The 24,203-nt window shown below is 38.4% G+C and overlaps 1 protein-coding gene across 1 annotated transcript in view; it reads left to right on the top strand.

Moving 5' to 3' along the window:
- The window catches only part of MUC5AC (mucin 5AC, oligomeric mucus/gel-forming), a 48,501-nt gene continuing 24,298 nt past the window's right edge, over positions 1-24,203 (top strand). The window contains exons 1-31 of the mRNA XM_056492404.1: positions 1-97; positions 2,000-2,071; positions 2,944-3,003; positions 3,945-4,206; positions 5,027-5,141; positions 5,596-5,686; positions 5,930-6,042; positions 6,530-6,746; positions 7,095-7,220; positions 7,856-7,973; positions 8,736-8,874; positions 10,168-10,278; positions 10,679-10,748; positions 11,526-11,663; positions 11,748-11,912; positions 12,638-12,732; positions 13,672-13,798; positions 14,349-14,604; positions 15,206-15,255; positions 15,846-15,946; positions 16,071-16,222; positions 16,739-16,877; positions 16,974-17,087; positions 17,378-17,557; positions 18,041-18,280; positions 18,816-18,972; positions 19,573-19,701; positions 20,030-20,171; positions 20,782-20,825; positions 20,916-21,122; positions 21,965-24,188. Of these exons, the coding sequence (XP_056348379.1) occupies positions 25-97; positions 2,000-2,071; positions 2,944-3,003; positions 3,945-4,206; positions 5,027-5,141; positions 5,596-5,686; positions 5,930-6,042; positions 6,530-6,746; positions 7,095-7,220; positions 7,856-7,973; positions 8,736-8,874; positions 10,168-10,278; positions 10,679-10,748; positions 11,526-11,663; positions 11,748-11,912; positions 12,638-12,732; positions 13,672-13,798; positions 14,349-14,604; positions 15,206-15,255; positions 15,846-15,946; positions 16,071-16,222; positions 16,739-16,877; positions 16,974-17,087; positions 17,378-17,557; positions 18,041-18,280; positions 18,816-18,972; positions 19,573-19,701; positions 20,030-20,171; positions 20,782-20,825; positions 20,916-21,122; positions 21,965-24,188 (6,227 nt within the window). The 5' untranslated portion in view covers positions 1-24. The remainder of the gene's footprint in view (positions 98-1,999; positions 2,072-2,943; positions 3,004-3,944; positions 4,207-5,026; positions 5,142-5,595; positions 5,687-5,929; positions 6,043-6,529; positions 6,747-7,094; positions 7,221-7,855; positions 7,974-8,735; positions 8,875-10,167; positions 10,279-10,678; positions 10,749-11,525; positions 11,664-11,747; positions 11,913-12,637; positions 12,733-13,671; positions 13,799-14,348; positions 14,605-15,205; positions 15,256-15,845; positions 15,947-16,070; positions 16,223-16,738; positions 16,878-16,973; positions 17,088-17,377; positions 17,558-18,040; positions 18,281-18,815; positions 18,973-19,572; positions 19,702-20,029; positions 20,172-20,781; positions 20,826-20,915; positions 21,123-21,964; positions 24,189-24,203) is intronic.

Below are 24,203 nucleotides of genomic sequence, written 5' to 3'. Positions count from 1 at the left end.
TAGCTCCTGCCGGGCTTCCAAAAGATGGGTAAAGGTGGTGGGACACAAATACCACTATGGATATCAATACTAGCCCTGGTCTTCATACACATCAAAGGTAGGAAGATTCACTTGCTTGGCATTTTTACTGTTTTAAAGAATTTATAACTTGGAGTTTGAAGCTTTTTTTTTTTTTTTTTTTTTTTTCCCCCTTGGCTTTGTGAAGTTAATGAACCTGTTACCTTCATGCAAGATTTTATTTTCTGCTTAAAATGCTTTCTTTCCTAAGGAGAGAAATTTAACTCTTTTGAAATTGTTGTCCTTTTAAATGGAGAAAAAAAAAATCTGGAACAGCTCCACTGCATTGAGTGGAGCTCCCTCAGAACTTACACTTCTACAACAATACCACAAGACTTGCATTTAGCTTTTAATATCTACTTCAAGGTGGTATAGAATTTCTAAATTACAAACCAAAAGGTGCAAAGGTACCTCTAGAAAGGAGCAAATCAGTTGAGGATAATGTTTGCATGAATTATTAAAGACTGTTTATCAGCTGATGAAAGAATATTGAAAAAAGTGAGGATTTTGCTTGAAAATCATCAGGCAATAGATTTTTAAAAATTAATTTTGTCTTGCTTATGAGGTTGCATAAAAGCTTAGCACATAGGGCTGGTTTGCAATGGGCTGAAGACAAATGAAACTACTATAAATATTCTGAGGGCATTTACTAGTCATGGATGGAAATCAGTTTAATATTTTTTTTCCTTTTTTCATTTGATAATTTCGTTTTAAGTTTAAGGTAACAAAAAGGTTAGTTTTAAATGCATTTTGATCTCAAGTGCAGATCTTATTGTATGATCTCATATTTTTCCTACTCCTAGGTAGTTCCATAGTAACTTATGTGGTAGTGTCAAAGAGCAGCCCATGACAGTACTGGAGCATTAGCACAACAGGGAATGGCAGCAGGGATCTGCAGTGCATGAGACAGAACAGAGCAACACAGTGTGTGGAGGGAGAAGCAAAAAGCTGCCTGAGGCTGGGCACTGAGGCAGCCCAGAAGCACTGAATGGCTCCTACCTTAGAAGTGGACACATGTCCTCTAACCCCAGCTGCAGACCCCCAGCTCTTTCCCCAGGAGAGGACTGCAGAGCTCCCTACAACTCTGCTTTCTGCATTAGCCCCTCTGGTGTTCCTACCCACAGACAGCCCCTGTAAGCTGCAGCAGAGGGTGAACCTGCCCTTGCAGTTTTCTCTGGCCAGAATAGTCTTCACCTCAACCTGCCCTCTGATGAACTCTCACTAAACAGAGCCTTGAAAGCCCCTCTGGCCCCTGCAGATAATGTATGTATTCCTACTCTGGTGCTGCAGTGGAACAGAATGAAAAATGGTTTCTTTGCTTTGGGGCAAGACCAACAGGCACAAATGTATCTATTGGAAAGGCCTGTTTCCTTCTTTGTGGTGTGGCTTTTGCATTTGTTTTCCTTCTGTGGCCTCTTACAAAGAGTGCTTGAAACTATAAAATGCAGAGTAACTTTGGTTTTAATGAAGATCTGACCTCTAACCCTAAAGTGATTTTTTTTTCTGTACAAAAAGGACTTGTTTTAAAGCCATCTAGCTAGAAAAAAAAGCTTTTACTGATGTTTAAAGAACAGAGTGATTGTAAAACCTAAGAAATATAGGTCCTTTATCTGAAAAGCTCATAAGGGAATCCAGGGGTATACTGTGACAGAAGCAGGACCTGCTCAAATCACCACAGGCATGCCTTCGATGGCTTCCTTGCAGTAATTTATTACCCAAAAAAATAAAAAACAGAAAGGAAAAGGCTGAAGGAGTGGTGTTTGGCCATCATGGTTCCATGTAGCATGGATCCTGATGCATCTCTGACCTCCTGTACATAAACATACCTTTGATGGTTTTGGTATACCTAGTGTTGAATGTTTAAACAGATATAATTGAGACATTATGAGGGAACTCAAGAAAAATGACATTCACATTTCCTTTCCTACTTTCCCTGATGCAGTTCAAGCCCAGGGTGGTGAACAACCAACAAAGTCAGAGTATGTTTCTCCATCTCTCCTGCAGCGACAAAACTGTAGGTATTTTTTTGCTGATCTTTCTAAGGTTTTTTCTAAATAAAGGTGATAAATACTAAGATTACTGGAATATCTTTGTTCCTAGCTCAGATATACCACACACATTTAAAGAGAAGCCCTCTGTACAATATATCCAGTTTTCAGCCAGTCTCTGACTGCTCTAAGCTTGAGAACTTGCTCAGATCTGGCTCAGTGGATCTGCTCTACTGATATGATACTGTTATCTAATCTTTAACTTCACGAAAGGTACATAACATATCTAAAAGTGTATTTTCAGAAGAGGTGTGTGTTTACACACATATCACCAAGGCATTTGATAATAGGTAATAAAAGGCACATTTTTTTCCACTGTGTCAAGATGACTGCATCACTCACAAGAGAGTAAGAAAACTGTAACTACCCTAAACATTGGAATAACATAACTGAACAGTGCAAAATAAGGGTGGAAGGATCCAAAGCTGAATGGTGTATTAGTAATGACAGGCTGAAATAATTGATCATTATGTCTGTCCAGCTAAATAATGTGCCACAGATTATTTTAAAATAGCTGTTGTAATCACTATTGCAATACAGTGCTCTGAGGATCATATTGCTGCTTTTGAGTTCAGAGCATCAGATGGAAGTCTTGAATAAATGGTGGAAGAAAGTACTACAGTCTGTGCAATTTAGTGAAATGTATAGAAAGATAGAACACAAAGCATTGTGTAAAAACCACCAATAAAGCCTTGTGGACACTTTCCCCTAGAGTGTAACTAGTAGTAGGAAATGTTACTAAAAATGTCACTTAAAAGACTAGGCAATCTCTACCCATGTTTTAGGACTTCAAAAAAGATTAAACCTGGTCACTTTTTTCCTTTCTATTTTCTACCAGCTGTCAAATCCCAAGGAGTGACAATCATTCCATCTTTTCCAAACACACTGAAAGTAAAGGGTAAGTTAAGCAAATATCATGGCTCAAACATCTCCGTTCTTGTTAATGACAAAGAGCATGGAGTGACTGAAAAAATAAGTAGTTTAAGGACCTTTAGCATCATAAAAACTTAGCAGAAAATTAATTCATCAGGTAATGTGGATAATCTAACTGTGAATCCAGTGCTTTGCCTCACTGTTTTACAATGCAGCTGTAAAAAGAAATTTAATATATATATATATATGTACATATTGTACATGTTTTTCCCCACTATTATATGTATTTTCAGTAAAGAGAGGAAAATACTAGTGTGCTGAAAACTGTCAAGACACCTTATCTTGGGAATAGGGTACAATTCAAACAGGCTGAGTGTAAATGTGGAAAGGGACTGGGAGGATAATCAGGGGGATTGGAGAGTATGCCTGCAAGGAAAGGAAAACTGAAAAGAAAGATTTCTATAATGGGCAGGGGGAGGAACAGGGAGGTGAACCCCCTTCAAGGTGAAGTGTAACTTTGGCACAAGAACAACCAGGCATGCATAGGATGGGTATATGTTTTGGAAGATGCTAACAAAAGTCTTCCAGCCATTCAGAGGTTGTGGGTATGATACTCCAAGTAGGAGTATCAGCTAGTTTTAAACTAGCTTTAAAATGGTTTTATGGTGAAACTTTAAGACTCCATACATTTAGGAAAGGATTTATTGGATAGGGAAGTCATCAGAACTAGAGCACTGGATCTAGTGACCCAGGAGGTCTCTTTTGATCCTAGGCCTATACTCCTACGAAAACTAATTAAGCACAATAATATATAAATAATGACAAACAAATAGCTTGGCAAAACAGAAAAAAGATGATGAGCTTTTTGGACAAAGATGGTGAAAGAAGCAGGAGGGATAAAATGTCTACAGGGAGGATATTAAAAAAAATTACAGAAAATTCTTACTGCTTATTTTGAATCCACAGCTGGCAACCCCTCTCACAATGGCCGTGTATGCAGTACATGGGGGAACTTCCACTTCAAGACCTTCGATGGGGACATTTTTTACTTCCCTGGGGTCTGCAATTACATCTTTGCCTCCAACTGCAAGTCTTCCTACGAGGACTTCAACATCCAGATTCGGCGTGCAATGGTGGAAAATGCTACTGTGATCACTCATGTCATCATGAAGCTGGAAGGAGTGGTGATCGAACTGACCCCCAATTCTGTCCTGCTTGACAACAAATTGTAAGTTCCCACCTTGTTCCCAGTGGGCTCTCAGCAAGTATCCCTTTCTCTCACCTGATCTCACATTGCTCCCAAGCAGTGAGAGGGGTCAGGTCCTTCCTGAAGTAGTAACAAAAAAAAGGAGGGCTTAAAAGCAAGCTAAGTGCCACTTCTGCAGATCATTCCTGTGGCTGTTTTGTTCAGGTTTTGTCTTTGCACTGAACAGTGTGTGGTAAAGCAGTGACTGCTCTTCAGCTTGTACCCGAATTAATTCAAAATTATTTGTTTTGGAAACTTGCTACTTATGTAGCAATCGTAGCACTGACTTTGGCATAGGGTGTGAAACCTATCCAAAAGGCCAGGTAAATATTTGGGCAGCTATCCCACAGTGAGCTGTCTCTTATGGCAGCTATGTACAGTGAATTAGTCTAAAGGTTATCTCGGTTACAGCTTCCTGAATGGCACTCATGTCACAGAAAGCCTGGAGTCTATCCCTTTATTATCAAATGCTTCAAGGAGTAAATAGCAATATCCTGAAGCACACTGCCTGCAAAACAGAGCCTCCCAGCACTTTCTTGAACAATACAACCACAGATATATGCTCACATTTTATGCAGAAAAACATCCTTAATGGAGAATGCCTCTCATCATGCCAATGGATTGGCACATTATTCCTTTTGGCTATTTTATAGGAAATGGACAAAATATTACAAACCTGTGTTGTCTGTAGTAGTTATTGCTCTAGTTTCTTCACAGAGACAGAATGAGAAAGGATATCATTGTGGACATTCAATGAATATTCTGTCCCTACCTCTGCTGACTTATGATGATCTTTCCCCAGGGTCCAGATGCCCTACAGCCACATGGGAGTCTTGATAGAGAGAAGTAACAACTATTTGAAAGTTTCTGCCAAGTTGGGACTGACCTTCCTTTGGAATGGACAAGATGCCCTCCTGGTAAGAAAACATCCAAAACACAGCAGAAAGTCTGTATTTTGAAAATAGCTTGTTTACACCTTTGCAGTACTGCAGCCAGGCAGGTATTAGTTAATTTTGGATTTGTGTGCAATTTTAGTGTATTGCTCTATCTTTCAGTCTCAATTTCCATTTTTTTCCTATCAAGCTCAGCATAGAATAGATGCTGAATTATAATGTTCCTACCTTACCATGAAGTACTCCTCAGATTCCAGACCTGGCAAAATATTGATGTTCACAAACCAGGACTAGGATAAGAGAGAGCTTATCTTGGTTGTCACTGACCATTCCAATGGTGCCTACTTTGCTATCACACAGCATAGTCTTGACAACAACCACATCTCAAATTTTGAGTACATGAGCAATACTGGTATAGGCTGTACTCCTAATCACCATGAAGACTGCCATTTCTATAAACCTCTTTTTTTTTTTTAAGGTGGAACTAGATAAGAAATATGCCAATCAAACTTGTGGACTTTGTGGGGACTTCAATGGAATTCCAGTCAGCAATGAATTTATTTCAGGGAGTAAGTAATAAAAAGCATTAATAAGTACTGGTGCTTTTTTTTTCCCTTTCTTTCTTCTTCTTTCTTTCTTCACATACCCTGTTAATCTTTTCCTTTTCATATTATAGTGATATTATTTGGTCATCACTGTTCAATTTGTGGCAGGTAGTATCACAAAAAAATAAGAACTCCATGCAAAATACAGTAAGCATTATTCTAATACTGAATAACTGAAAAGTTGGGACTTTGAACTGTTTTTTACAGAGACAAAACTGACGCCCATACAGTTTGGTAATATGCAGAAGATGGATGGACCCACAGAGCAGTGTGATGATCCTATTCCTCCTACTTCTCTGATGAACTGTTCAAGAGAATTTGTAAGAACCTCTCTCTCAAAATTTGTTTTGATGTGTGTACGTTCTCTGTCTTTGGAGAACTTTTTAGAAGGGGAAGAAACAGGGCATGAATATGACTCAGCTGTAGGTCTCAAAAGAAAAATATTTTAAATTTCATGTTGAATTCTTGCTAAAGTGAATGCCAAAAATTTGCATTCCCCTTCTACAAGAAGACTGCATATTTTCCTGAAAGTGAAAATTATTAAGAATGTCTTAATATAAGGGAATTGTATAATGCTTGGGAAGTGACCTGAGGTGATGGTAACTAAGGATATGGAAGCTACTAGAGTCAAGTCAAAGGAGTTCCATGTGGTTTTGCCCTATTGTCATATTTTTCCCTAAGTATCAGCTTATGGTTATTGTTGGATGGGTTTCTGGACAGGTCAATCTTTTATTCTGCTCCGTGCCTTAAATAATTAGTTTCATATTTTCTTAACACATTGTTTACCTTCTCTCTTTTCCTTCCTAGGCTTCTATCTGTGAGACAGTATTAACCAGCAAAGCCTTTACGAGTTGTAACATGCTTGTGAATGTCCAGGACTACATTGAAACTTGCACACAAGACCTGTGCCACTGTGACAGCTCTATGGCTGACTTCTGCATGTGCAACACCTTTGCTGAGTACTCCCGGCAGTGTGCTCATGCAGGTGGACAGCCCCTGAACTGGAGAACCTCAGACCTGTGCCGTGAGTATCTTGGGAAGGGACCTCCACCTGTGCTTACTACACACATCCAGCAAACTTCAAATATATGTGTTTTTTTTCCTGAAGAAGACAGCAGTTTTGAAGTGCATGCAATTATCATTAAATCAGTTTTAACCTGGTCATACACAAGGCTTTGAGAATATAGAAGTTTAGGAGATTTTGCCTAGGGAATTTTCAATATAAATCAGAAAATCTAAAGTGTTTCAGCCTCTGCTTGGATCAGAATACCCTGACATATCTTGACACAAAACAACCTAAATTGCAAATAGTTCTTTCTCAAAGTTTTAAATATAAATACTCTTTTAAATATAATACTCTTTCTACTTTTAGCCAAATCGTGTCCGTTCAACATGCAATACCACGAGTGTGGCTCTCCCTGCTCTGACACATGCAGCAACCCAGAACGATCTGCACTTTGTGAAGATCACTGTACAGATGGCTGCGTCTGTCCTCCAGGCAAGCTCATTTCCTGTCCTTTTCTCATAGCCAAAACCTTCTAGAATACCCACTTGTACACATTTAACAACTTTCATACTCTGGATCATTCCCATTACATCATCAGTGTTATTATCATTGAAGTAATAGTTACATTTTTCCCCTGGATGCACTATTTCTATTCAAATTATAAATATGCTCTTTTAAACAACAATATATATATATATATATATAAAATGACTGAACTGAGAATAATATAATTTCCTTCTAACAACAGTCTCTGTTCTCAGCATTCAAATTCAGTTCACAGAAAGTATAAAGTATTTAAGCAGATTTTGCATGCAATCATAACTCCTGCTGTTAGCAAAGCTGCATCTGATTCCACAAATGACCAAATGCTTCTTGTCAAGTGTTGTGTGTCTAAACAACAAGGAGCTGACAGAGCACTAGGCAGTGTGTTAGATCAGGTGTTTCAGAGAATTACACACAAGAACTGCATATCAGTACAAGATAGATGTGTTCTTTGTCCATGCTTCTGGGTCTAAATTTTTGTTCCTGGTAAGTACAGAAGAAAGGACATTGGCATCTGCTAGCTGTGTGTTCAAAGGCAGGTTCTGCAGTGCACAGAATAAGTAACAGACCCTTTCTTTTCCCAGGAATGGTGTTTGATGACGTTAATGGTGCTGGCTGCATTCCCCGCAGAGAATGCCACTGTACCTATGAAGGTGAAACTTATGCTCCTGGTGCCTCCTTCTCATCTAAATGCAGATCATGGTAACATATTTTCTCACTTTTTTTTTTTGTTTTTTTGCGGGGTTCTTTGGAGGGTTTTGGGTTGAGGTTTTTTGGTGCATAAGCTGAATATTTCCTGGTGTTTTTTTTTTTCTTTTCCCCTTAAAAACAAGTGAGTGACTACTTACCAATTGAAGTTCCATAACTGCAATGCTTTAGAGGTTACTTTCATGTCTGTTTTCCCTTCACACTTGGAACAAAAATTAGAGTTTTTGAACAGGTGCTTCAATTTAAAAAAAACAATGAAGGAAGATAATCAAAGTCAAATAGCAGACGTGTTTAAAAATGTGTATTCGTGTTTTACCTTTGCAGCACCATGGCATAATGCCAGGATGCTCATGTAAATACTATAGAGGGCATGACTTTGGGGGCATGTTGCATTTAGAGTGGACGACAACATTTGAGAGGCATGTTTGAAAAATACATAATATATTTTTAATATCCCTTCATGCAACTGTACCTATTTGTTTATTTTCCAAGAAATACTTAACATACTTGACAAGGATTTCAAGTCCGCCAGGACTGAATTCTGTCCAAAGACTGGAAATTAACAACAATATATATAGAAAATTATCACCTTGATCTAAATGTGCCTGCCCCATATTTGTCTGAGATTTCAAAGCAATTTCTTTGACAGTATGATCAGTGTTTCAAGAGGAAAATTAAGGCATCATCTACCTTTTTTTTTTTTTTACACTTGCATTACCCAATGTTACTGAATGCTGAATGCCTCCTTCATTTCAGTACCTGTGTTGGAGGTGAATGGTCTTGTGTCACTCAGTCGTGCCCTGGGACTTGCAGTGTTGAAGGAGGTTCCCACATTTCAACATTTGATGAGAAATACTATTCCTTCTTTGGAGACTGTAGTTATGTCCTAACCAAGGTAAAAAATGAGTCAATTCTTTCTAAAGAAAAATGTTTTTGTTATGTATAATGTTGTTTGATGAAAACTACTGGCAATCACATCAGTTTTCTGAATCTCAGAATGGAAATCTAAATGGATTTCAGGGGCTTTTCTGTTAGTCATGCTAAATAATATTGAAGTATTTTTCTGTTCTTTGATCGTTGTTTAGGATTTGCACTGCATTTTTGTTAGATTTCATAACCCTAGGTTTATTTATTGTTTAATTTTGCTGGATGACTAAAGTAAACTATTTCCATAAGGACTTCATATTAAATAAAATCTGTTCTTGACATGATCAATCTGAACAAGAATAATAAAATCTAAAAATGAGCTAGAATGAGATGATTTAGAAATAGATTAGCCTAAATCAGTGAAACTTTAGGATAAGATTCACAAGCACTGCCTTGATGCAGAATGGCAGCATAGATTAGACTTACACATTAAACACCTTCTTTTGGCACCAACACGTAAAATCAGATTCTCAGAGTCTCTGGAGGCAAAGGAAAACCCCTAAATTTGCATACAAAAGTTGAAAAAGCCCCAGAATTTAACACTGAATTTCTAGCTGGCTATAATTTTGCATCTCAGTTGTCTTCAACTTAGTCTTCAATATGCCAAAAAAAGTGAGAGGACATGTTAGGAATCACAGCCTTCTCTGAGTCTTTCCCTGTTGTTTTGGCCATTAGGCACACTTTGAAGATGACTTACAGAACACAGTCCTATGAAAATCAGAACTCAGTCCAAATCTGAACCTTTATGCAGTAACTTCCTGAATAATAATTTTAGTTTCATTTTTTCCTATGGGGGGATATTTAAATCCGTATTTGCTACCTGCTAAAAGAATATTCATGACCCTGGTGATTTGGACAATCTATTCAGTACTGAAGACAATGGAAACAATCTTTCCTCACCCTGGTAAACTTCATAACCAGTGGGCAAGAAAGGCACATCTCCTTCTGCTCAAGCCTATTAAATAGTTATTATCTACACATTAGGCACTAGTCTGACTAATGCATGAGGAAGTTTTAATGCTCAGATTAATGTCTAACTCACCCCTGAATGCCAGAAGCAATGTACAGCTTCCAGCGTGCAGACTGCATGAATGCCAACTTACATGGTAACTCTAGACATATGTTAGACCATATGAGCAAGAAAAAATGAAACTAACAATAAATTAAAGGACTGACTTTGCTAAGAATTCCATTTGCTTGTGAATCTTAAGATATTTCAATATAGCAAGTCCTTTTAACAGCATCTCTTGTTTTCTTCAAGCTGTGTGACAGCAATGAGTTCACGGTGTTGGGGGACATCCACAAGTGTGGCCTGACTGACACTGAGACATGCCTCAAGGGCATAGCCATCAGCCTAAACGGAGGACAGACGGTGAGCAGCAAGTGTACACACCTGACATTCCACAGGGATGTTATCTAAGATTAACTGGCAAGGCAAAGGACATGTAACAGCACAGACAAGAAATTTGCACTGCCTTTTTGTTTTATCTCATTTGAACATTATTAAAAGAAAAACTAAGAAAAAAGTAAGCATATAGGAAGAGAAGGTCTTAGTAACTGTTATTTAGATAATTTTTGGTTTTTGCTTTCTTGGACAATCAGTGGAACACAATAACAAAGATTAAAGAAATAGTGCAGGAATCGGAACATCATCATAGTCTCCCTCTTCCCCCCCCCCACCCCCCCCCCCCTTTATCTTGAATAGTATTGGATAGGAAACATTTGGAAAATATTTAACTTATATAATAATAATTTTCTTTTCTTTTTGACAGAACATTGTGATCCAGCCTTCTGGGAGTGTATTTGTGAATATGATCTACACACAGCTACCATTCTCAGCAGGTAAGCTCCTTTGAAAAACTTCTATTTCTCATTTTACTTTAAGATGTTATTACATGAGTTAAACTAAAGCCAAGTTCTACCTCTAGTTACACTGCAGCAAGCCCAGAGCACTGCCATAGAGCACTGCCTCCCATTTTTATGTAATAGGATTTGCCTATTCAACACTAATAATTTTAGCAAAATCCTGATTTAAATTTAGCAATTTCTAATTAGTTCAAGCAAATAGTGTTATTGCACACTTTCAGATCCAAACATTGTCATAAGAGAGAAAAGAAATTCTGACATGCAACTGGACTCCAGTTTCTCAAGTTGTTTAGCTCCCTGTGTTCCCCCTGTTCTTGTTCTTAAAGCACATTCATCACTGAAGTTTCTTACATGCTAGTTATTCTCAAACACTACTGCACCTGAACATAAAGCAAACCATGAAAGGACAGAGTAAGTCCAGTCTGGAGTCTTCAATTAAATAGTGCTATGGCATTTTTGTCAAACAAAATCAACCTTTTAAATAACAGAAGTGTGTGCTCTTTGCTCATTTTAAAACACCTGACAGAATGTGGAGGTTTTGTATACATTTGTTGCTTAGGTGTTTAGGTTAGACTGTTTTGGTGCTGGATCTGAAATTCTGTGAGGATAATTTTCCCCCCAGTTCTTCAGAAATTAGGATCATATCAAGCACACAGTTGTAGAATTTCTCTACTATATTGCTCCTATAATGAACAATTAATTCAACAGTTCATCTCGAATGAAATTATAACTATTTTGTTTTTATATCCCTAGCAAACGTCACCATCTTCAGGCCTTCATCTTTCTTCATAATACTGCAAACAACTTTTGGTCTTCAGCTACAGGTTCAACTCGTGCCTTCAATGCAAGTTTTTATAGACTTAGACCCATCACATAAAGGGCAGACCTGTGGTGAGTGACCTTGTCCTAACTACTGCCTTTACCAGTACCTGTGGTCCTGTAGGAGACTTGCACAGACCATCTGCTTCCTTCTAGGTCTCTGTGGGAACTTCAATGATGTACAGACAGATGATTTCAAAACCACCAGTGGGGTGATAGAGGGCACTTCAGCTGCCTTTGGCAATACCTGGAAAACTCGGGCTGATTGTCCTGATGCCAAAAATACCTTTGAGGACCCCTGTACTGTCAGTATACAAAATGGTAAGTTCAGCAACCTCTTCTATTCTCCTTTAAGATGCAAAGAAGGAATAAGCTGATCACCAAGCATTTAGCCAAAATAACAGAACTACTTGCACATGCACACAATTTTCCTCAGTTGACACTAGAAGTCTTCAATTAATAAATAATAACTAGCAAAATATTTTGGATCTTCAGATATATTCCTTGGATCAAGACAGCAAGTCAACTTACTTAAGGGAAACTGGAACCATACAGCGTATTAGGGATTAATCCTGGGAAAAGACTGTCACATAGGGAAAAAAAGCTGTGTCTAGCCACTTTGAAGGTTGTGGCCCTTCTGCTCCTAAACTAAGAACCAGACTTGCAGTTCAGAGATTGAAAGCATACAAGCTCCATTTCAGCCAAAAAATATATATCATTCTTGAGTATTCACAAGCTACTGTTCTGTTTTCTGAGATGAACCAGCATAGTATTAATTTACAGTGTGAGCCTTCCTTTTCAAAATTCAGCTAAGGGTATCTTTAGTTTATTCCATGACGTTTATCATGAATTAGAGAACACTCAGTTTATGAAGAGTTCATATTTCTGCCTAGAAGTGAAAGACCATATGCCTCAGCAAATACAGAGCTTAATTATATTGTGACATTAAGCTTCTGCAATTTCCCTGGAGGAGGTATAGTTACACTGAGACAAAAGTTTTGCAAATGAAGTGCCACAGAAATCCTTATCATGTTTTCAATTCACAGACCAATATGCTCAGCACTGGTGTGGACTGCTCTCTGATACCACAGGACCTTTTGCTGAATGTCACTCAACAGTGAATCCAGAAGTTTACCAGAAGGTACTTGGCTCTAACTCCATCCAATATGGGAGAAAATGACTGATTTCTGATACTAACACCTGAGAGAATAACTTGCCTTTTGTGAGGAGATGCATTCATGATGGTCCTTTACAAAGCAAGGGTTCATTCTTATCTACACAATATGAAATCTGCTCCTTTGTGGAGCTATTTTTCTTTCCATTCCCTGGAGGATAAACTTACAAGTGTATTCCTCCTGTGCCTATTTTTAGGTGCAATCTTAGACTAAGTTAGGAGTTTGGATTCCCTGTCCAAGAATGAAACTTGTCCCTTTTGAGACCTATAATGAAAGCTTTAGCCAGAATCTTAACTGGAACTTTAATTCCTCTGAACTGCTTTGCACATATACAAGGACAAGGCAAGCAGTGTGTGTAAAAAGCAGCAATGATAATTAGACAAGATGTGAAAAAAAATGCTCTAGGAATTCAAGGTGGTGAAACTCTGTAACAGAGTTCCTGGGTACTTTAGAAAACCTTCCTGTTATCGGAAATTTGTAAGATTATGTTCAATAAACATCATCTGGAATTAAAAATATTGTATTATCCCTGGCCAGCATAGAAATACATCAAATAACTTCTTGTATTCTGTGTTCCTCTGCTGCAAAGAGCTCAGGCTCGTAAGCATAAGCTCCAAAATCTGGTGGCATCAAATAATCTCCAATTTATTTGAAATATATATGGCAGAGTGGCAAAAAATTTTAAGTAGTTGGAAAACTTTAAAAAAAAAAGTTAAAAATAGTGGACCTCTAATTACTCTTTCTCCACATAAATAATCTCTCCTGAAATAGCTCAATAAAACTCAGACATATATTTACTTATACATGTGGATTATACTCACTTTAATGAACATAGCACTCTTAAACTACAGACTGCCATGGTTTTGACATGACATTCTAATGATCACGTCATCCTCTGCTCCTAGACCTGTATGTTTGACACCTGTAACTGTGAGAAGAGTGAGGACTGCATGTGTGCTGCCCTTTCCAGCTATGTCAGAGCCTGTGCTGCTAAAGGAGTTCTTCTCACTGGATGGAGGAGCAAAGCCTGCAGTAAGTTTTGCATCCCTTTGCCTTTTGAAAATGATCACCCAGAATGCCCCATGCAGCAGCTCCCAGGGATTCCAGAGTAAATAGTGTTAAACTAGGGTTTAAGTATAGCATTGACTTTCAAGAAGTTGAGGAGGAAAGGCATGCCACAAAAGGCAAACAGGAAGAAATATTAAAAAGAGGCTTCGTCAGTTTACTTGCTGAGAACCATCATAAATAAACCTGAAGAGCAATACCCTTGCAATATGAATAAAATAAGTAGGGTGTTTCTCAACTTACTTTGACAAAAAGCATAAAAATAGCATAGAGGAAGAAATATACTCTGTCTTAATATAATTGAACTTTGTTCTTTTTCTAACTTGGGCAAAACATTTGACACATTTGGAAGGGAAAATTTTGCTCTAGTATTACAAAAAATTACACTACTGGGGATATCAGTAAAGCAAGTGTACATACAATGCCATGTTTATCATATATACTTTATCTCAAGTACTTTATACCTATATTGATTCTTGAATGACCAACAAATGTAACTCACCTTCTTACTCTCAAGCAAAATACACCACCTTGTGTCCGAAGTCCTTGAAGTACACCTACAATGTCAATTCCTGCCAACCCACCTGCCGCTCTCTGAGCGAGCCTGATGTTACATGCAGCATCAAGTTTGTCCCAGTTGATGGCTGTACCTGCATAAATGGAACCTACATGGATGACAGTGGCAAATGTGTGCCTGCTTCTAGCTGTCCTTGTTACTACAAAGGAATGCCTCTGTCTTCTGGAGAAGTTGTTCATGATAATGGTGTTGTCTGGTAAGAGATTTTTGAAAAAAAATATTGGGAATAGGCAATCATGAAACCATATAAATGTTATGAAATTAATCAAATTAATTTCTATACCTAAAACTTTCAATTTAAAAAAATCACAACTTCTTAAAAAATTCTTAGACTACTCATGTTTGGAAGATTGTTGAATTCCTGTAATTGTTTATGTACAAACAGTCCTGTGGTGGGTCAGCCTTTGCTAACAGCCAAACTTCCACCCTGTCTATTTCTCTCTGCCTTCACTTGTTCCTTGCCCTCCACACACGCTTTTCTTCTCTGAAAAAGGCTTGTTCCATGGTGAAAGATGTCTGATAATTGTTACCAGTTATTCCCATTATGATAGGAATCAGAAGCATGCTGAAGGACAGTTTTAAACCAGGCATATAGACAGACCAAAACATGTATTTGTATAGAATCTACTTGTATTTTGTTCTACTCTAATATAGGATATTAATATTTTTAAATGTGCAAACTATTTGATAAAGGACACATTTTTTTATCACACCATAATTTTTCATTATTTCAAGTTCATTGGGTAATAGGCTGAAACCTGACAAGTTAAAAAATGTCCATTCCCTTGTTTTTATAGCACTTGTACCTATGGAAAGCTGAGCTGCATTGGAGAGAAGCCTGAACCAGGTAACATATCACTCAGGATTTTCCTTAATTTTCCCTTTCTACCTTCACTCTTTTCATTTAGTTCTTCTCTTGTCATAATGATGCAAACCTGTACAAGTCTGAAATCAGCCAAGAGAACGAATTGAGGACTTCTGTAATGTACAGGACATTCTCAAAATATAAAGAAACATCATCTTACCTTTCAGGTGGCTGAAACAAGTTAGAACCCACTGGGTTACCCAGGGTAAAAGGATATTTGGTCACCTCACTCAATATGAGAGGGAAGCTATTCACACTTTAAGTAAAATGTAAAAGCGAAGAACCCCAAAGCAACCAAATAGAAAAAAAAAGTCCCAAATGTTATCCTATTTTGTTCTGTTTTTCTGAAAGGAAGTGTTTCCTGAAACTAGCTAAAAATTAATTTTGAGTAGTCCAAGCATAATCACAAAAAACAGGTGAATATGAGATCAAAACTATTTGGTTTCTCTTTCTTGCTACATGCATCACATTAAGGTACTCATAATTGACTAAGGAGTACTTCCATTTTTTCTTGGAAACACAAAGATACAAATGTATGGTTGGTCTCACATTTATCATGGCTTTTCTTTCAGTCTGTGTGCCTCCAATGGTTTATGTTGACTGTGGCAATGTCACTGCAAACGTGGTAGGAGCAGGATGCCAGAAGAGCTGTCAGACTCTAGATATGGAATGTGTAAGTACAGACTCTATACCTAGTTGAAAGCATACTAATCAAGAACTTTTACAGTTACCAGCTACAGCTGGACTCTTCCAGCAGGGAAATGTTTCAAGACATGTTTTCTTTATGGTCCTTACAGTACAAAACTCACTGTGTCTCTGGCTGTGTATGTCCTCATGATCAAGTGTTGGATGGCAAAGGTGGCTGTATAGCTCCAGAAGACTGTCCATGTATTCACAATGGGAATTCCTACAGTCCAGGACAATCAATCAGAGTTGGCTGTAACAACTGGTAAGAGCACATTGAAAAATGAAATTTTGGAAATAGAACATCTTAAGTTCTATGCAAATAATATTATTTCACTCTAGCATACCAAGATTTCTAGGAAGGAATCCTGCATAAAACAATTCACTTAGTACTTAAAAAGCAAGCTCTTAATATTTTTCTCAATGGTGCAGCCCAGAAATTGCAAGTAGTCAGAAAAACACCGTGGTTTTGATGTTATATTCCTTCAAGTCAAAAGATCCTTTTTTTCTTCCAAGGAAATACTTCTATTTCAGTAGATCCAACAGGATCTGGAAATGTGAAAGAATTGGTGTTTTCTAATGCAGATGATTCATTCTATTATTAAGTAACAGTCTTCGGATAAATTCCAATAGTTATTGAGCTATGCTGCATTTTTGAGAATAAGCAAACCTTATTTTTTCATTAGAATCTTAATAAATTTCAAAATATAGAAATGTACCTGTATTTATATTGTGTGTTTTGTCTAGTTTTTACATTTGGAGTACTTTTTGTCCTGTGTAGCACATGTAGAAACAGAAAATGGCAATGCTCTGAAGAACCCTGCCTGGAAACATGTTCTGTTTATGGAGATGGGCATTATACCACCTTTGATGGCAAACGCTTTGATTTTGAAGGAGACTGTGAATATGTTCTGGTCCAGGTAACAGAGTCCTGCCTAGATTTTTGCTCTAAGCACCTTGCATTTTATTTATGACATGTAACATAGTTAAAAGTGGATATCACTCTCCTGTTTCAGAACTACTGTGGTCAACAGGCTATGAATCAGGGAACCTTCAGAGTCATCACTGAGAACATTCCATGTGGCACTACAGGAACTACCTGCTCTAAGTCTATTAAAGTTTTCCTGGGAGTAAGTTTATTCTTTTGCTTTCTTTAAGTTGTGCCAGGAGGATGGAACAAGCTGTCCCAGACAGACAGAATAGGGGAAGTGGCCTTCAAGATAATGAAAATATTTACTAGACTTTTTGCTCTCTGCTTTAGAAAGGATAGGAGGGAAATCTATAGAGAAGTCTCTTAACAGGTTGTTGAATAGGACCCTTTTGATGATAGTATTATTTCAAGAAGTTACTGTCAATATATAAAACTACAATATAGGCAACTTTTTAAAATGGCTTCTAACTTTTTCTTCTCGTGTCTTAGAACTACGAGTTGGTGCTCAGTGATGGACACTCTGATGTCATCCAGAGGGCACCTGGAGGAAAAATGCCATTCCAAATCCGTTCCATGGGCATCTACCTGGTGGTTGATACTACTGTTGGTCTGATACTCATGTGGGACAAGAAAACCAGTATATTCATCAAACTTAGTCCCAGCTTTCAGGTATACTTTAAAAGTGAAAACATGAATAAAATTAATTCTGTAGCATACTCATATTATCCCTCAAAGAAAGAGGGTAAAAATTTAGACTATAAACCAGAAGACTGTGACCAAAAGCGTGGAAATCACATATTTTTATCAGTATTGTGTAGTATTTATTATCTTTAAATTACATTTTTCAGTAATGGCATAACAGCAACTTTATTAGTAGCTTTCTCCACAAAAAACTCTCACTGAAGAGATGTATTTAGGATCAGCTATAACTAAATAGCTTAGTACTTTAGAACAAAACCCGTAAGTATAATCCTTCCTAACAACAAGTTAAAGACTTTTCTTCATGAAAAGCATTTTATGAAAGTGTCCAACATTGTAACTAAATAGGCATTAATAACCTTAAGATGGTTACATAAGAGTCATCCTGAGGTCTGCTACTCACTACGAAATTGTACCTTATTGATCCTTGTCATTTTGTTTATCCTGATGCAGGGCCATGTCTGTGGACTTTGTGGAAACTATGATGGCAATGGAAATAATGACTTCACTACTCGCAGTCAGTCTGTGGTAGGAAGTGTGCTGGAGTTTGCCAATAGCTGGAAAGTGTCTTCTAGTTGCCCAAATGCCAATCGTACACAGGACCCATGCACTGCAAATCCATACAGGAAAGCCTGGGCACAGAAGCAATGCAGCATCATTACCAGTGAAGTGTTTGCAAAGTGTCACTCACAGGTACGAAAAATTTTGTCTTAAATTCTTGACAAAATTATTACATGCATTTTTATGTGAAATACATGAAAAAATACTCTAAAATGCACTTTGTCATGCTTGAGAGACTGCACAGAAATATTTTCACTTTAATTTTCTCAGCTTTTGTCTTGACCAAGTACACTAAAGAAATGGATTCTGTTGGTTTGTTTTCAATAGAAGGAATAACAATAGATAAATCTCAGTATATGCTATTTTCTAATGGCATCATTTTCTATTAATATAAATATTGCCGCCTGATATTTATAACTCTGTGCTAGCTTGTAGTAATTACCAGTATTTTGCAACCATCTTAAACATCAAACGGTTCTTAATATTACAGCTTACTAGTAATAGCTTTATTCTACATTTTCCTCTTGATTTTTTTCAAAGCATTGTCATTTTTTTCCCTTTTTTAGCTTTCTCACACACAGAGCTGTGAGTTTCAGTTATCTTATTCAGCTACTTTAGGGCAGTGCAGAGGACAAGGGAATGAAAACTTTAATGTTTTCTCCATCAGGTTGAACCAAATGAATATTACCAAGCATGTGTGGATGATGCTTGTGCCTGTGACACTGGAGGAGATTGTGAATGTTTCTGCACAGCAGTAGCTGCCTATGCTCAAGCATGTAATGAGCTGGACATTTGCATATCATGGAGAACCCCATCCATCTGCCGTGAGTTTCAACCCACAGGGGTTCCCAGGGGAAGGGAAAGGAAACAAAAGGGAAAAAAGCAAACAAAGTAGAAGAAGAAAGGAAGGATAAAATTCTGTTTCTAAGAGGCACAGTTGTGTACTTAAGAAACAAACAGACAAAATCCTAAAAACACCTAAAAACCCCCAACAAAGCAGTTGGGTAAATCACTGGAAGACAATCTATCTTAATAAAATGAAACCACGGGTAATAATTTTACAAGCAATGTGATTAGTGTCCAATTAACTTGACAATCATGATAAACTACTGGTGAAATATGATATTTTATTACACTGCCACCTGTCTACATCAAGTTCCATGTAAATAAAACATTAGTGCATGCGAAGATCAGTGACTCAATCAACTGATTTTTCATGTTTAATGTGTAACTCTGTTCTATGATGTGTATATTTATTGATGTCAAAAGGTTCTAGAAATGTAACAATTGTATTACCTTAGCAATAAGACAATGTAGTGTTCACCACATATGTGATTATGCTGATCCCACTGGGTTTTTACCAAGAAAAACCAAAACAGTATAGAGCTAAATCATCAAAGATATTTTTCTGACATTTCTTCTAGCTCTGTTCTGTGATTACTATAATCCACAAGGAGAATGTGAGTGGCACTACAAGCCATGTGGAGCACCTTGTATGAAGACCTGCAATAATCCAAATGGGAAATGCCTTCATGAGATGAGGGGTTTGGAAGGTAAGTATAATTATGCCTATCTCGTTCTGCTTGAAAAGTTAAAATGCAGTAGGGTGAACAAAATTTGTATTACTCAGTGTATGATATATTTACACTAGAAATTGTAAGATGGAATTTTCTAAATAGTATTGTAAGTCCTAATGGATTATGTACTTGTTTGGAATAAAGATGAGGACAAAATAGTCCAAAGCATATTGTGCAATCAAAGGAATAGCAGTAAGAGGGTCTGAAATTCCATTTACCATGTGGGACACTTTGGGAAAAGCAGATATGAGTATAGAGTTATTATGAAAGGCCTAGTGTCAACTTGACTTTCTTTTTATTGCAGGCTGCTATCCACAATGTCCAAAGAATAAGCCCTATTTTGATGAGGAAACCATGACCTGTGTTTCTGATTGTGGTTGCTTTGAAGATGGAAAAAATTACAAACCAGGAATGGAGATGCCTTCAAAGCAGAACTGCGAATCATGGTAGGATTAGAAAAGAATTTTAAAAGTAGAGCTTAAAATTGTGGAATGTAATTAATCTCATATTAAATTTGATATTTACCAACAGGAACTAGGCCAGTCAGAGGCTGATGAACAATGTCTAATTTTCTTCCCAGGAAATTAAATGACAACATAGTGAAACATTTTATCACTGAGAGATGAATTTACTACTTATTTTGTATATTTATTAAAGTCCTTTTAATTTATTATCATCATTATTAAATGAAGTGAAAATAAGAGACATTTACTGTGTTTTTCCCTTCCAAAAATAAATAGACCTATTGGGGAGATAAGAATATTTCAAATCATCCATGTCACACCTTTTGTCCTGTTCCCAAAAGCACTGGTAGGGATACTGCATATTTTGTATGCTGGCTCAGAGAAAAGAGCTACCTTTCTTGTCAGGGAACTACATGAAGATAGCTAGCCTGAATTTGTACAGCAGATCTCTCTGCCTAACTCAGAGAAGATAGGGTCATTTTACACTTAAACATACAATGAATAGTGAAGGATTGATAGAAGAAAAATGAAAACAAAAAAATGTCACAAATTACTATGTCCATATTCATAGTCTGTTTTTTCTCTTTTTCAGTGAATGTACAACTCATGGCAAAAAATGCAGATATGATGAACATGGTATGTTGATGAAGTTGTTTCTATATGAATAACATTTAGGGTACTCTGTGTTTCAGATAACAAGGAATAATATCCTGTTTTAATCTACAGAATGTGTCTGCAGTTATGAGGGGCAGAAGTACAACTACAAAGATGTGGTCTACAACACCACAGATGGCACAGGATGGTGTATTGTTGCAACTTGTGGTCCCAATGGAACGCTTCAAAGATTTATCTATGAATGTCCAAGTTCAACATCACCTACAACAGCAACAACATTTCACTTCAGCTCTACACCACCTACCACTACTTCCACAGGTACATCTTTTGTAAACCATAAGAGTGTATTATCTTGTTTAGTGAGAAAAATATTTTACAGTGCTAAGTGGATTGCTCAGATATGGGCATTGAGATAACGAAATTTTGAGTTTTAGAATTCCTGCACAACATTCTTTGGGTGGGGAATCCCTAGTTACTCTGGGCATACGTTGTTTTATGAAATCAATATTCAGTATAAAATATATAGATTTTGAAGTTACAGAATATATCAGAATTGCTAGAATTCAGTAGCTATTTTCCATCTAATTCATAAAGAGAGTTCACCTGCAGAAGCTCTCCAACCAATAAATGGTTTCTTACGACAAAGTGTAGGAATGCTTGAAATAGAGGAGCAAAGATAATGCAGTGAGGAATCAACTGATTTGGAAGAAAAAAAGTAGCTACAGATCTCGTTGCATACACTAAACGTTAATCTTTCCACCGATTTCAACACATTCCAGAGAGACTAGTGTATATAGCAAAGAAAGATAGATACAACCAAAGCAAATACACTGAACTAAATGAAAAACAAGTGAGACTTGGGTTTTTTCCAGTATAAAATTAGACCTGAAACTTAATTCAGCACCTTGTAACACATAATTAGTATTTTATGAAGTGACAGTTTAAGCGTGCCACTACATTAAATTGTTGGGTGATAGATTTTCCATTCTACAACATACTAAATTATATGTATAATAAACTGATGCACTATAGGAGCATGATGGAAGAAAAATGACATTAGGAAAATTGTCAGCCCATGAAAAATAAGAAAAAAAAAGGTATCTGCAGGAATGCATTCTAAATTTCATGGTCTTCTTTTTTTTTTTTTTTCTCCTTCACAGTGTCACCAACTACATCAGTATGCGTCCATGAAGTGTGTCACTGGTCAGAATGGTATGACGGGAATCTACAAACCCCTGGCTATGATGGGGGAGATTTTGAAACTTTTGATGATTTACGAGGAAAAGGTTATGAAATCTGTCAAGCCCCAAAGGCTGTTGAATGCAGAGCAGAAAAGTTCCCTGATATACCACTGAAAGATCTTGGCCAAAAAGTAGAATGCAGTACAACACAAGGGCTTATATGTTACAACAAGGATCAAATTTCAACAATGTGCAACAACTATGAAATCAGAATCCTCTGCTGTGTTTTTGTACCATGCTCTTCCACAACACCTTTCAGGACATCAACCCCGGTCACAACTCCAACTCCAAAAGAAACATCCACTGAAACAACATACACATTTACTACAACTTCAACTACGGAAGAACCAACAGCTACAACTACAACACCACCACCTCTCACCACATCACCTTCTACAATTCCTCTTTGTTTCAAAGAAAAATGTTACTGGTCAAGATGGTACGACGTCAGTTATCCAGGATCAGGTTACAATGATGGAGATTTTGATACCATTCAGAACATTGAAAATAATGGATACAAAGTGTGCGAGAACAGAAAGGATGTGGAATGTAGAGCAGTGCGATTTCCTAATACACCATATCCTCTACTAGAGCAACACATAACATGTAACACAGAAGAAGGACTGAAATGTTACAATAAAGATCAACTGCCACCCATCTGCTATAATTATGAATTGAGATTTAAATGCTGCATAAATATAACGGTACCGTGTGAAACAACAACGAAAAGCGTCACTACAACACAAGCAACTACATTTTCTCCAAGTACAACTTCTGAAATAGTACCGACTACAGTAAGTTTACAAACAAAGCACAAGACAACAACGAAACACACAACTCAACCAAAAACAGAATTCATACATACTAGAATAACATCAAAACCCACAACACAAACAACAACTTACACAACAACCAGCACAACAGCAAAAACGACAACCTATCCAACTACCACGACATGTGAACCTGAAGTGTGTACCTGGAGCGAATGGTTCGACGTCGACTTCCCCTCCTCGGGGCCCAACCAGGGAGACTTTGAAACCTACCAGCACATCCGCGCCGCCGGCAAGCGAGTCTGCCGGCAGCCAAAGCAGATCGAGTGCCAGGCGGAGGACTACCCCGACGTACCCATCCAGCAGGTGGGACAGGTCGTGCAGTGCGACGTCCACTTTGGACTGGTGTGCAAGAACGAGGACCAGACGGGCAAGTTCAAGATGTGCCTCAACTACAGGATCCGCGTGCTCTGCTGCACCCCCAACTACAACTGCTCAACCCCCACTCCCTTCAGCACCACGACCACAACGCTCCCCTCCTCCGCCTTCGTCCGTACAACCACGCCCTACATCTCCACCACCACGAGTCCCACCTCCACGGAAATCACCACCACCAGCCCTTCTACGCCGAGCACAACCACCACCACCACGTCAACCACCACCACCACCTGTGAACCTGAAGTGTGTACCTGGAGCGAATGGTTCGACGTCGACTTCCCCTCCTCGGGGCCCAACCAGGGAGACTTTGAAACCTACCAGCACATCCGCGCCGCCGGCAAGCGAGTCTGCCGGCAGCCAAAGCAGATCGAGTGCCAGGCGGAGGACTACCCCGACGTACCCATCCAGCAGGTGGGACAGGTCGTGCAGTGCGACGTCCACTTTGGACTGGTGTGCAAGAACGAGGACCAGACGGGCAAGTTCAAGATGTGCCTCAACTACAGGATCCGCGTGCTCTGCTGCACCCCCAACTACAACTGCTCAACCCCCACTCCCTTCAGCACCACGACCACAACGCTCCCCTCCTCCGCCTTCGTCCGTACCACCACGCCCTACATCTCCACCACCACGAGTCCCACCTCCACGGAAACCACCACCACGTCAACCACCACCACCACCTGTGAACCTGAAGTGTGTACCTGGAGCGAATGGTTCGACGTCGACTTCCCCTCCTCGGGGCCCAACCAGGGAGACTTTGAAACCTACCAGCACATCCGCGCCGCCGGCAAGCGAGTCTGCCGGCAGCCAAAGCAGATCGAGTGCCAGGCGGAGGACTACCCCGACGTACCCATCCAGCAGGTGGGACAGGTCGTGCAGTGCGACGTCCACTTTGGACTGGTGTGCAAGAACGAGGACCAGACGGGCAAGTTCAAGATGTGCCTCAACTACAG

This window comes from Oenanthe melanoleuca, chromosome 5 (genome assembly GCF_029582105.1).
Source record: "Oenanthe melanoleuca isolate GR-GAL-2019-014 chromosome 5, OMel1.0, whole genome shotgun sequence".
Classification (NCBI taxonomy): Eukaryota; Metazoa; Chordata; class Aves; order Passeriformes; family Muscicapidae; genus Oenanthe; species Oenanthe melanoleuca.
The sequence above is the reverse complement of the archived record's forward strand: the minus strand, read 5'-3'. Positions and strand labels throughout refer to the sequence as shown.